This window comes from Microcaecilia unicolor, chromosome 2 (genome assembly GCF_901765095.1).
Source record: "Microcaecilia unicolor chromosome 2, aMicUni1.1, whole genome shotgun sequence".
NCBI lineage: Eukaryota > Metazoa > Chordata > Amphibia > Gymnophiona > Siphonopidae > Microcaecilia > Microcaecilia unicolor.
In genome coordinates, this window is record NC_044032.1 from 144,970,932 (window position 1) to 144,983,676 (window position 12,745).

At 45.6% G+C, this 12,745-nt stretch overlaps 1 protein-coding gene across 1 annotated transcript in view; it reads left to right on the forward strand.

The window, feature by feature from the left end:
* ADGRV1 (adhesion G protein-coupled receptor V1) overlaps positions 1 to 8,993 on the forward strand; it is a 921,762-nt gene extending 912,769 nt beyond the window's left edge. Inside the window, 1 exon segment of the mRNA XM_030193377.1 lies at positions 8,574 to 8,993. Coding sequence (XP_030049237.1) covers positions 8,574 to 8,692 — 119 coding nt within the window. The 3' untranslated portion in view covers positions 8,693 to 8,993.
* The last annotated feature ends 3,752 nt before the right edge of the window (positions 8,994 to 12,745 follow it).

Below are 12,745 nucleotides of genomic sequence, written 5' to 3' on the forward strand. Positions count from 1 at the left end.
GCGCATGTGCAAAATCAATGCAATAAACCCAATCCAAAACATAAAATATATAAGCCTGCCCATATGCTTATATTGCCATAAATTAGATCTTTATCAACCTTCCAAGGTGTTGTAATCCATTATATTTTACCATGCTCACCTGGGTTTTCTTAAGTTTATTGCAGATTCTCTGAGACCCTTTTTCAGTACAGCATTGTAGGGCTCTCGAGTTGTTGAAGGCAGGAGGCAACATTGCAGCCAAGTTTTCTGCCTTTCTCAGTGTGAATTTCCGTCCTATCATGTTATTGCTTACATAAACTAATAATGTAGCAGTGGGAAGTAGATATTTTGGTCTTGGCAGATCTCTAGTGTTAGTATAACATCAGTAGGAGGCCAGTTATTGTGTCTATGTTCTGTATATATAAAAATATTAGAGGGAGAAAGCACTGGCTTCTGAAAATGCTCTCCTGTGCTCTTAGTCCTAGGGTTTTCTTAGGTTATTATTTGATAAGCGGTGCCCCACATCCACTGTGCAAGCTCAACCCCCTTTTCAGAAGACTTCAGTTTGGGCACAGTATAGGGGCAAGGACAGTTTTCAAACTGACTGCACTGGGGCAAAGCCTGTGATACTTTTTTTACAAGTGAGATGTGCACCAATTGACTTTGAAAATTGCAACGGGTACAAAGAATGTGGTCAGTTTGTACTTGCTTTTTATGCATGTTGAATTCTGTTTGGAAGAAGAAAGAGAATGTGTAGATTGAAAAGTAAGCCTGAAGCTGTGTAAATATGTCCTTGGGAACACCTTGGGAGTAACAGAACCATAACAGGGTTCATATTAAATACATGGCAGTGATGATTGATGTTGCTTTTAATTTAAATTTTGCTTTTTTAAAAAATGATTTGTTATTTTGCTGCTACCTTTAGTACTATTTGAGCCCTTTTGTGCTAACAGACATTAGTGTGTGCTAAATACTGAACATCTTATTTTATGCCTGTGGGCCACTTGGCATTTGGAGCACATTTATGCTCCATTTTCTATCACTTCTGTGCATTGAATTGGAGAATTGCAGGCATTTGTCTACTACACCCCTTATACTCAACTTTTACATGATAAATCATATTATGACCACATCTAAAATTTTTGCCAAAAATTGTTTTACTTTTTCATGTGAATAAATCTATTTTATTGTCAATTTTTCATCCACCTCCTCACCAGTCTCCAACCCATGCTTGTCTTCATCATCTATACAAGAGCACTTTCTATTTATTTGCAACGTACAACTTTTCCAGTTATCTTTATCATATAATTTGAAAAATCAACCAGTTTCTAAAAACTCCATCAAATTCAAAACTATTGCTCATGTCATGGCTCATAAACTGAGAGCCATGGCTGCTTCAACTGCATTCCTTCACAAGGCGTCTCTGTTGGATATTTGTCGAGCAGCAAAGTGGTCGTCAGTACATAGGTTTACCAAACATTATTGTCTGGATGTTGCATCACTTGCTGATTCTACCTTTGGACAGACTATACTTTATGAGGCGACTTGAATTACACCTATGCACCTCCTCCTGCCACAGGTAACAATCTTTTGTTCGTCATTGCTATATGCACTATCGATTACACATTGTATATAATACTGATACCTGTGTATGCTAGTGAGTCTTCACTTGTGTGGCTAGAAGATCTTGTCCATGGAAAAATAATAGTTGCTTACCTGTAACAGTAGTTTTCCATGGACAGATGTTCTAGCCACACAATTCCTCCAAAATCTTCCTAGGTGTCCTTCGCTATCTTCATTAAACTAGGGATTACTGTATTGTTCCACTGTATTTATACTGTACATTTGGGTGGGAATTCTTGAGCATACTGTTTAAAATTTTAGAGCGTATGCTTATAGAATGCTGGGTCAGTCACATTGGCGTGATGTAATTCATTTGTGTGGCTAGAAGATCTACTGTCCACGAAAATCTACCCTTATAGATAAGCAACTATTATTTCCTCTGAACCCAGCCCAAACTGGAAGAGAATAGTGACTTCTTGAGGGCTGAAGAACTCATGGACTACACAGAGGAGGGCAGCGTAATGCCTCTAGAATCAGACGGAGGAAATGGTGAGATGGAGTGGGAAGCCACTGAAAGGAACTGTCCCTAGCAAGTAAGAGCAGCTATGGGCGGACATAGCAGGAATAAGGCTGTGTAGTGGGAGGCGAGCTGCAAGCTCTTCCATTGGAAAAGGGCTAACTTCTAGAAGCAGAGTGTTTTGAAGAACTTTCAAAATTGAATATACTTTGAGAGGATTGTTTTCCATGACTGCAATGACTTTGAGAATCTTTCTTTAGAGATTTGGACTTTTTTTTATAATGCTGGTTACCTTTATCATGGATTCAAAGTCTGGAATCTTATGGAGAAAATAGAGCAAAAACCCAAACCAGCTCATTTTACTGAACTGTGCTACAAGACAAACCTGAGGGCAGGAAGTGGCTGCCCAGAGGGCTGTGAGTGGCTCCAAACTTGGGTTATTACAATATGCATACTTAATCTTCATTTGGGCACAGAGCATAGAAGTCTGCCTGGTACTAGCCTTATTCTCCAACTACTGAAGCTGTAATGGAAGCTCACTCCTGCCCCTCCAAGTATCTCCAGCCAAAATTGGGGCACAGACCATAGAAGTCTACCCAGCACTTAATGTCAAATCACTGATCTTTGAGCAGTTATCAACCACTTCATGTCACTTCACTGATCTTTTTGCCACTGAAATTAAACAACTTAGCACCAAAAGTGGTGAACTGGATAAGAAACTGGTTGACTGACAGGTGACAGAGGGTGGTGGTAAATGGAATCCGATCGGAGGAAAGGAAGGTGAGCAGTGGAGTTCCTCAGGGGTCGGTGCTGGGGCCTATTCTGTTTAATATATTTGAGGAGGATATTGCTGAAGGGTTGGAAGGAAAGGTGTGCCTTTTTGCAGATGACATGAAAATAGCCAATAGAGTGGATACCCTGGAGGGAGTAGAAACGATGAGAAGGGATCTCCGAATGTTAGAAGAATGGTTGAGGGTCTGGCAGTTAAAATTTAATTTAACTCTCACAGTATAACAACTGCACAATGAAAGTTACCTCTGTTATTGGGGGGGTTTGGATGTGTGATCAAGAAGCATGATGTGGAGTGCTTGAAGGTGTGCAAGACTTGGAGGAAGTGAGCTCTGCAAAACCTATGTATGTTTGTTGATAATACATGTACATGTATCAGTAACAATTAAAGTATGGTTTATTGATTATTGGAGTACATTTGTGATATATGGTTCTTAGTGTTGTACTCTGATATTAAGCAACATTCACCTGTATTAACAAGATAGTTAAAATGTAATGCCAAGAAGTGTAGAGTGATGCACTTGGGGTGCAGAAACCCGAATAGGAGGGGAGAGATTAGTAAGCTCAACTCAGGAGAGAGACCTTGGGGTGTTGGTGTCTGAGGATCTAAAGGTGAAGAAACTATGCGACAAGGCAATGGCTGTAGCCAGAAGGATGCTAGGCTCCATAGAGAGGGGCATAACCAGCAGAAGAAAGGAGGTGTTGATACCCCTCTACAAGTCGTTGGTGAGGCTCCACTTGGAGTATTGTGTTCAGTTTTGGAGGCCATATCTTGCTAAAGATGTAAAAAGACTGGAAGCGGTGCAAAGAAAAGCTACAAAAATGGTATGGGATTTGCATTGCAAAATGTATAGGGAGAGACTTGATGACCTGAACATGTATACCTTAGAGGAAAGGAGAAACAGGGGTGACATGATACAGACGTTCAAATATTTCAAAGGTATTAATCCGCAAATGAACCTTTTTTGGAGACGGGAAGGCGGTAGAACTAGAGGACATGAACTGAGGTTGAAGGGGGGCAGACTCAGGACTAATGTCAGGAAGTATTTTTTCACGGAGAGGGTGGTGGATATGTGGAATGCCCTCCCGCAGGAGGTGGTGTAGATAAAAACGTTAATGGAATTCAAACATGCGTGGGATAAACACAAAGGAATCCTGTTTAGAAGGAATGGATCCACAAAATAATAATAAAACTTTATTTATAACCCACTATATTATTAAAAGTCTAAGCGGGGAACAAATCACATACAAAATATAAAAAAAACAAAGCAATAAAAGTTATTTCTTTACACAACAAACTGTACAAAAAATTTACATGGTATTAAAATAATTTTCACAATAAAGGATAGCCATTGTCTCTTTCTTGAAGGCCCAGTGTTGCTTTTTCTTGTTTATATTAAAATAATTTATACATCGGAGGAGCCAAAAGCCTGAAGAAATAAATGAGTTTTCAATGCTTTTTTAAACTGGTCCATATTTTGTATTGAACAAAATTCAATGGGTAAAGCATTCCATAATTTTGGAACTTTGATGTAGAAAATGGCAATTGGGTGGCAACACCGGTAATTTGGAAGCAAAACCAGCGCTGGGCAGACTTCTATGCTACGCCCTGATCGTGACTGAATAGATATGGTTGGGTTGAGTATAAATTTTAAGGGACTACGACATTAGCTTCAGTACTTTTAGTACAAGAAGAGTGCTGGGCAGACTTCTAAGGTCTGTGCCCTGAGAATGGTAAGGGCAAATCAAACTCAGGTATACATATAAAGAATCACATACAATGTAAAATAAGTTTATCTTGTTGGGCAGACTGGATGGACCATATGGGTCTTTATCTGCTGTCATTTACTATGTTACTATTGGGTTCATTTTCGAAAGAGAAGGACGTCCATCTTTCGACATAAATCGGAAGGTAGACGTCATTCTCCCAGGGATGTCCAAATCGGTATAATTGAAACCCAATTTTGGACGTTTCCAACTGCAGTCTGTCGCAAGGACGGCCAAAGTTCAAGGGGGCATGTCAGAGAAGTAGCGAAGGCCAGACTTGGGTGTGCCTAGCACTTGTACATCCTTGACCCGTAATAAAAAAAAACACGGACATCCCTGACGAACACTTGGACGTTTTCACCCAGACATGTTTTCCTTACAAATAAGGCACCGGAGGGAATCGGGGATGACCTCCCGTTACTCCCCCAGTAGTCACTAACCCCCTAGCACCCTCAAAAAACATCTTTAAAAAAATGTCGTGCCAGCCTCTATGCCAACCTCAGATGTTATACTCAGGTCCATGAAGGCACATGCAGGTCCCAGGAGCAGTTTTAGTGGGTGCAGTGCACTTCAGACAGGCGGACCCAGCCCCACCCCCCCTACCTGTTACGTTTGTAGAGGAAACAGTGAGCCCTCCAAACCCCATCACAAACCCTCTATACCCACATGTAGATTCCCCCCTTTACCCGTAAGGGCTATGGTAGTGCTGTACAGTTGTGGGTAATGGGTTTTGGGGGGCTCAGCACACAAGGTAAGGGAGCTAAGTACCTGGGAGCAATTTATGAAGTGCACTGCAGTGCCCCCTAGGGTGCCTGGTTGGTGTCCTAGCATGTCAGGGGGACCAGTGCACTACAAATGCTGGCTCCTCCCATGCCCAAATGGCTTGCATTAGGACGTTTTTGACATGGACGTCTTTGGTTTAGAAAATCACCAAAAGTCAGAAACGTCCATGTCTAGGGACGTCCAAATTTCAGGATTTGGACGTCTCTGATGGTATTTTTGAAACGAAAGATGGACGTCCATCTTGTTTTGAAAATACAGTTTTCCCTACTCCTGGATTTTGCCATTTTGCAAGGATGTCCAAATTGCAACTTGGACGTCCCTTTCAAAAATGCCCCTCTTTGTTTCTATTATCCACTGATTGGATCAATGAAGGTTTGTTTTAGGAGGTAGAGAAAGGGCACAGATCTTGCCATCTCAACTAATCAACTTGTCTTTAAGAGAGTGGACAGGTGCATTATCTAGGAGTAAGACTGCCTTTACATCTTGTGCATTCTTCTTTAAAACCTCTATTTGGTAACTGTGAACCTCTAGAACAAAGTGATTGAAAAACCACTCTGCAAAAATATGTGAGGTAAACCATGTCCTCTGTGAATAAAATTAATGAAGTAGAATCTCATGTATACAGTCATGGACAAGTGGATTTCCCCACCACAACAATCTTGAGGCGATGCATACCATCAACACCTACACATAACAGTGCATATATCCTCTCTTTATTTATCTTTTTACCAAGGATCTGGTCTTTATGTTTAAAGACTTAAGTGTTTCATGACAGGGCCATCTCATCTGCATTGCACACTTGTGACAGGTGCAGTTCCTCCTTTGTAATTAAATCATTCAGCTGCATCTGGAAAGACTCAGCTCCTTCTGTGTCAGTGCTTTCTCTCCATCTGCAAGGCTGTTGTGTAATCCATGATGATTCCGAAATCTCCACAACCATCAATCACTTGCTCGAAAGTTGATATTCATATGTTGTGCGAGTTCTTGTGCAGTGGCACATAATTCCATGCCACGCACGTTGACACCATTTAAACATTGTTGAACATACCATTTGTACACTGCCTCATCTAAATCTTTATCTCTCGCTACTTTCATATGACTTCTAGCTCTTACACCATTTGCAACTTTGACACTATACTTAAGAGCAAACTCAGTTTCAGCTTTGATTGTTTTTTTAATATATGAAATAGTTTGTTTCTTGATGTCATATTCGGTACAAATTTGGGCTATTGAAAGTCCACTTTCCAATTTCTTGATTAACTCAAGTTTCTTTCCCATACTTAAATTAACTCACTTTCTTTTCTCTCTACTGCTACCAAGAGGTTTAGAAGCCATCATTCATCATTGAGTATGTGGGGTCTATAATGCACAGATACCGCTAAACAAATTCTGCCTCAAAGACAAGAGCACATGCAGGCAGGAAGAGGAAATACACCCTTCTCACATGTTTTTCGCTCCTCTGAATCCTGTCTGTCAAATCCAAAATCCGTTAAATTAAGGGTTGACTGTATTATGTTTGAGGATGCTTCACAGCAGCAGGGACAGGGAGGCTTAGGAAAATCAAAGGAGGGATGAATGGTACAAAATACAGGCAAATCCTGGGGTAAACCGGCTCCAGTCTGCCATAGAGCTAGGAGTGGAAAAAGGATTCACCTTTCAGCAGGACAATGATCATAACCACAATGCAAAGCAATAATGCAGTGGCTCAGCAAGAAGAAAGTGGATATCCTAGAGTGATCAAGTCAACGTGCGAACCTGAAAACTGAAGTCCACAGATGATTTCTAGCCAACTTGAGCTTGAGCTATCCTAAGAAGAATGGGGAAAAAAAAACTAGGAGTGCACAGTAAAATCCTTTAAATTAATTTTAATATTTCCTTTTTCATTTATTTTTCCATTTGATTTTTCACGTCTTGTTTCTATAAAATGAAAGATTTGAAATCAAAGGAAAAGAGTCTGCCCCTCCCCCATGTCATATCCATGATGGCACCAATAAAATAATAAAAGCTTTTCTGGGAGCGCCCTTGAACCCACCTAGACCACCCACTTACCCATTCATATTTTCTAAAGGCAGGAGTGATCTGCAGTTGCTCCTGCCCTGCAGCTTCTTTATCTCAAATGGCAGTGACTGATCTGAGCCTGTCTCCAAATAGTACTAACCTCAGATCACTTATCTCCATTTAAAGATATGGAAGCTACAGGGTATAAGTAATTGGCAATCGTTTTTGACTTTAGAAGATACAAATGGGGTAAGTGAGGAGTCTGGGAGTCTGTGGGTGATCCCAGGGTGGGGGTAGGGGTATTAAGCATTTAAGTGATGATGGCGGCAGCAGAGGTGGCTTACAGGGAAGGAGGCTTCAGCCCCCTCCCCCATACACACATTTTGGTGGCCAAAATGAAAATAAACATTTTGTCACAAAACATCACATCCCTATAAACACTGCACCATTCCACTGTGCAAAGTTGGTAGACACATCCTTAATGACAATGCAAAACTTGGTAGAAGTCTCTTTTGCAGAAATAAGAAGTGTGAATTAGCTTTCGCAGTCCAGGTTTTTTGGCTTCTTATTCTTAATTACTTTTTGAATATTTCAATTACTCAGTTCTTCTTTCATGTCAAAAGTATATCATGTGTAGATAAGTGAAAAAAAAAACAGCTATGTTAATGCACTTTGAGCTGTTTTCTATACCACAGAATTTGAATTTGAAGACTTCAAGGCACAGTAAATGTATTGTTGCTAGGTAGAATTAATAATTAAGGAGAAAAGTTATCAACATGGGCTACCATTAGGACTTGTTATTATACTGTTAACCTCAGTTATTAGTAACTAGGCCTCATTGCATAAAATGGAACCTGTGCTAAAATAGCATGAGTTGTGACAATAGCCAGTCTTAACAGAAGACCATCTTGATAACTTCTCCCCTAAATTTGCTATGAGAAGAATTTAAAGTAATTACAAAAATAGACAATTTATGGTGCTAAATAGGAGTGTTAAAATGAGGATCCTATTATAAAGACAGACCTTGGTAAGTGAGATAAGAGAGAAAAGGAATGATAAGTGTATGTGTTGCTAACGGTTTCTTGATGATATTTTAGCAATGTTTTCATTATAACTGAACTAGTTCTGGTATTATGCTACCTACTTTCACTAGCTGCTCTTGGTTTACATTTTACAGGTTCAGGCCTCAATGTGAGTGACAGTGAATCCTGCCATGGGAGCCAGGATGGAGGCAGCACATCTACCTCACAGATTGTAGAACTCCGAAGAATACCCATAGCGGACACTCACCTCTAACCATGTTTTTAATTCAGATGTAAAGTTTTGTTGTTGTTTTTTTTTTTTTACGTGCAGTTGCTTTAGCACTAAAACACTACCATGTGATGTATGATGCTACAAAAATTGTCTAGGGTGCTTAACAGGAAGATGTTTGTTTTCTTTCACTGTGTCAGGAAACAGATTACAAAACGGTTTACAATGATAGAGCATCATGAGACAAAATGAAAAAAAAACTGATCCAGATTTGTGTTAACTAACCAGATGCACATATTCCATGAAATGTAGGCTATTTTTTGTAATTAACATGTTTTGTGTAACAGAATTTCTCCGAGGACAAGCAGGCTGCTTGTTCTCACTGATGGGTGACGTCCACGGCAGCCCCTCCAATCGGAAACTTCACTAGCAAAGTCCTTTGCTAGCCCTCGCGCGCCCGCGCGCACCGCGCATGCGCGGCCGTCTTCCCGCCCGAAACCGGCTCGAGCCGGCCAGTCTTCTTTTGTCCGCACTCGGTACGGTCGTGTTTTCGCCGTGTCGAGCCCCGGAAAGTCGACCTCGCGCGTCCAATTTGTTTGAACGTGTTTTTTTCCTTCGGGAAAGCTTTGTCCTAGTCGGGAAGTGCTCCGCAAACCCCCCGCCGGGTTTCGTGTAAATCCTCCCCGTACTTCCAGCTTTTTTGCCCCGGTAAGTTTTCTTTCGTCGTCGGGGTAGGCCTTTTTTCGGCCTCGGTCGAGATTTTTTCTCCCTCTAAATTTGGTGCTTCGAATTTCGCCATTTCGGCTTTTGATTTCGCCGGCGTGATTTTTCCGCCCATGACATCGAAGCCTTCCAGCGGCTTCAAGAAGTGCACCCAGTGCGCCCGGGTTATCTCGCTCACTGATCGACACTCGTCGTGTCTTCAGTGTCTGGGGGCCGAGCACCGCCCTCAGAACTGCAGTCTGTGTTCCCTGCTTCAAAGGCGGACTCAGGTAGCGAGACTAGCCCAGTGGAACGTGTTGTTCTCGGGCTCTTCGTCGGCATCGGCACCGGGATCTTCGAGTGCATCGACGTCGTCAGCGTCCAGACCATCTTCCTCGGCCGCCCCTGCATCGAGTGCATCGAGGCATCGGGCCTCTGCATCGGCGCCGAGACATCGGATAGCTGCATCGACGTCGGTGGTACCAGGACCTCGTCTGCTGATGTCGTCGGACGGTGGTGCATCGGGTGGAGTGCAGGTGAGGGCTGTCCATTCCCCTGCTGGTGGCGGTGAGCCCTTGGGTGGGTCTCCGCCTACCCTGAGGGCTCCTGCGGTACAGCCCCCCCGAGATCGACCTTCTTCAGTCTCGGCCCCGAGGAAGCGACGGGTGGATTCGACGTCCTCCTCGTCGGTGCCGGGGAGCTCCGGTGACATGCTTCGGAAGAAATCGAAGAAGCATCGACACCGGTCTCCTCCCCGTGTCGGCACCGAGAGCTCTGGGTCGCCGAGGGATTCGGCACCCAGCAGGCATCGGCACCGAGAGGACCGCTCACCCTCTGTTCAGGAGGTGTCGATGCGCTCCGCTCTGGACAGCCCGGAACAGCCTCCACGCCCGGAACAGGTACTGACGTCGACGCCTGCATCGACCTCTCAGCCTTTCTCTACAGCCGCTCTAAACGAGAGCCTCCGGGCCGTTCTCCCAGAGATTCTGGGAGAGCTGTTGCGCCCTACCCCTCCGGTACCGGCGGTGCTTGCGCCACCGGTACCGTCGAGCGTGGCGCCGGCTGGCCCATCGCCCAGGTTGAGGTCCCCGACGTCGGTACCGCGTGCGGTACCGACCGCGGCCACCTCCCAGGAAGGCTCCCCGACTACGTCGGCGGAGGGAGCTTCGCCGATGCGGGCGAGGGAGTCTACCTCTCGACGCCCCCATCGTGGACAGGGTTCCACGGAGTCGAGCAGGGCGAGGTTGCAGACACAGGTCCGTGAACTTGTGTCTGACACCGAGGGTGAGGCCTCGTGGGAGGAAGAGGAAGATCCCAGATATTTCTCTGACGAGGAGTCTGGGGGTCTTCCGTCTGATCCCACTCCCTCTCCTGAGAGACAGCTTTCTCCTCCCGAGAGTCTGTCTTTTGCCTCCTTTGTCCGGGAGATGTCTACGGCCATCCCCTTCCCGGTGGTTGTGGAGGACGAGCCCAGGGCTGAAATGTTTGAGCTCCTGGACTATCCTTCTCCACCTAAGGAAGCGTCCACTGTTCCCTTGCACCATGTCCTGAAGAAGACATTGCTTGCGAACTGGACCAAACCATTAACTAATCCCCACATTCCCAAGAAGATCGAGTCCCAGTACCGGATCCATGGGGACCCAGAGCTGATGCGCACTCAGTTGCCTCATGACTCTGGAGTTGTGGATTTGGCCCTAAAGAAGGCTAAGAGTTCTAGGGAACATGCTTCGGCGCCCCCGGGCAAGGACGCTAGAACCTTAGACTCCTTTGGGAGGAAGGCCTACCATTCCTCTATGCTCGTGTCCAAGATCCAGTCTTACCAGCTCTACACGAGCATACACATGCGGAATAATGTGCGGCAGTTGGCGGGCTTGGTTGATGCTCTTCCCCCTGAGCAAGCCAAGCCTTTTCAGGAGGTGGTCAGGCAGCTGAAGGCGTGCAGAAAATTCCTGGCCAGAGGAGTTTATGACACTTTTGATGTTGCGTCCAGGGCCGCTGCTCAAGGTGTGGTGATGCGCAGGCTCTCATGGCTGCGTGCCGCCGACCTGGAGAATAGAGTCCAGCAGCGGATTACGGACTTGCCTTGCCGGGCGGATAACATTTTTGGCGAAAAAGTCGAGCAGGTGGTAGAGTCTCTCCACCAGCGGGACACCGCATTCGACAAGTTCGCCCGCCGGCAGCCTTCAGCTTCTACCTCTACAGGTAGACGATTTTTCGGGGGAAGGAAGACTGTTCCCTATACTTCTGGCAAGCGTAGGTACAATCCTCCTTCCCGACAGCCTGCGGCCCAGGCTAAGCCCCAGCGCGCTCGCTCTCGTCAGCAGCGTGCGAATCAGCAAGGCCCCGCGGCTCCCCAGCAAAAGCAAGGGGCGAGCTTTTGACTGGCTCCAGCAGAGCATAGCCGACATCCAAGTGTCAGTGCCGGGCGACCTGCCTGTCGGAGGGAGGTTGAAAGCTTTTCACCAAAGGTGGCCTCTTATAACCTCCGATCAGTGGGTTCTCCAAATAGTCCGGCAAGGATACACCCTCAATTTGGCCTCTCAACCTCCAAATTGTCCACCGGGAGCTCAGTCCTACAGCTTCCAGCACAAGCAGGTACTTGCAGAGGAACTCTCCGCCCTTCTCAGCGCCAATGCGGTCGAGCCCGTGCCATCCGGGCAAGAAGGGCTGGGATTCTATTCCAGGTACTTCCTTGTGGAAAAGAAAACAGGGGGGATGCGTCCCATCCTAGACCTAAGGGCCCTGAACAAATATCTCGTAAAAGAAAAGTTCAGGATGCTTTCCCTGGGCACCCTTCTCCCCATGATTCAGCAAAACGATTGGCTATGCTCTCTGGACTTGAAGGATGCCTACACACACATCCCGATACTGCCAGCTCACAGACAGTATCTGCGATTTCAGCTGGGCGCACGCCACTTCCAGTACTGTGTGCTACCCTTTGGGCTCGCCTCTGCGCCCAGGGTGTTCACAAAGTGCCTAGCTGTGGTAGCAGCGGCGCTTCGCAGGCTGGGGGTGCACGTGTTCCCATATCTCGACGATTGGCTGGTGAAGAACACATCCGAGGCAGGAGCCCTGCAGTCCATGCAGATGACTATTCGCCTCCTGGAGCTACTGGGGTTTGTGATAAATTACCCAAAGTCCCATCTTCTCCCAGTGCAGAAACTCGAATTCATCGGAGCCCTGCTGGATTCTCGGACGGCTCGCGCCTATCTCCCAGAGGCGAGGGCCAACAACTTGTTGTCCCTCGTCTCGCGGGTGCGAGCGTCCCAGCAGATCACAGCTCGGCAGATGTTGAGATTGCTGGGCCACATGGCCTCCACAGTTCATGTGACTCCCATGGCCCGCCTTCACATGAGATCTGCTCAATGGACCCTAGCCTCCCAGTGGTATCAGGCC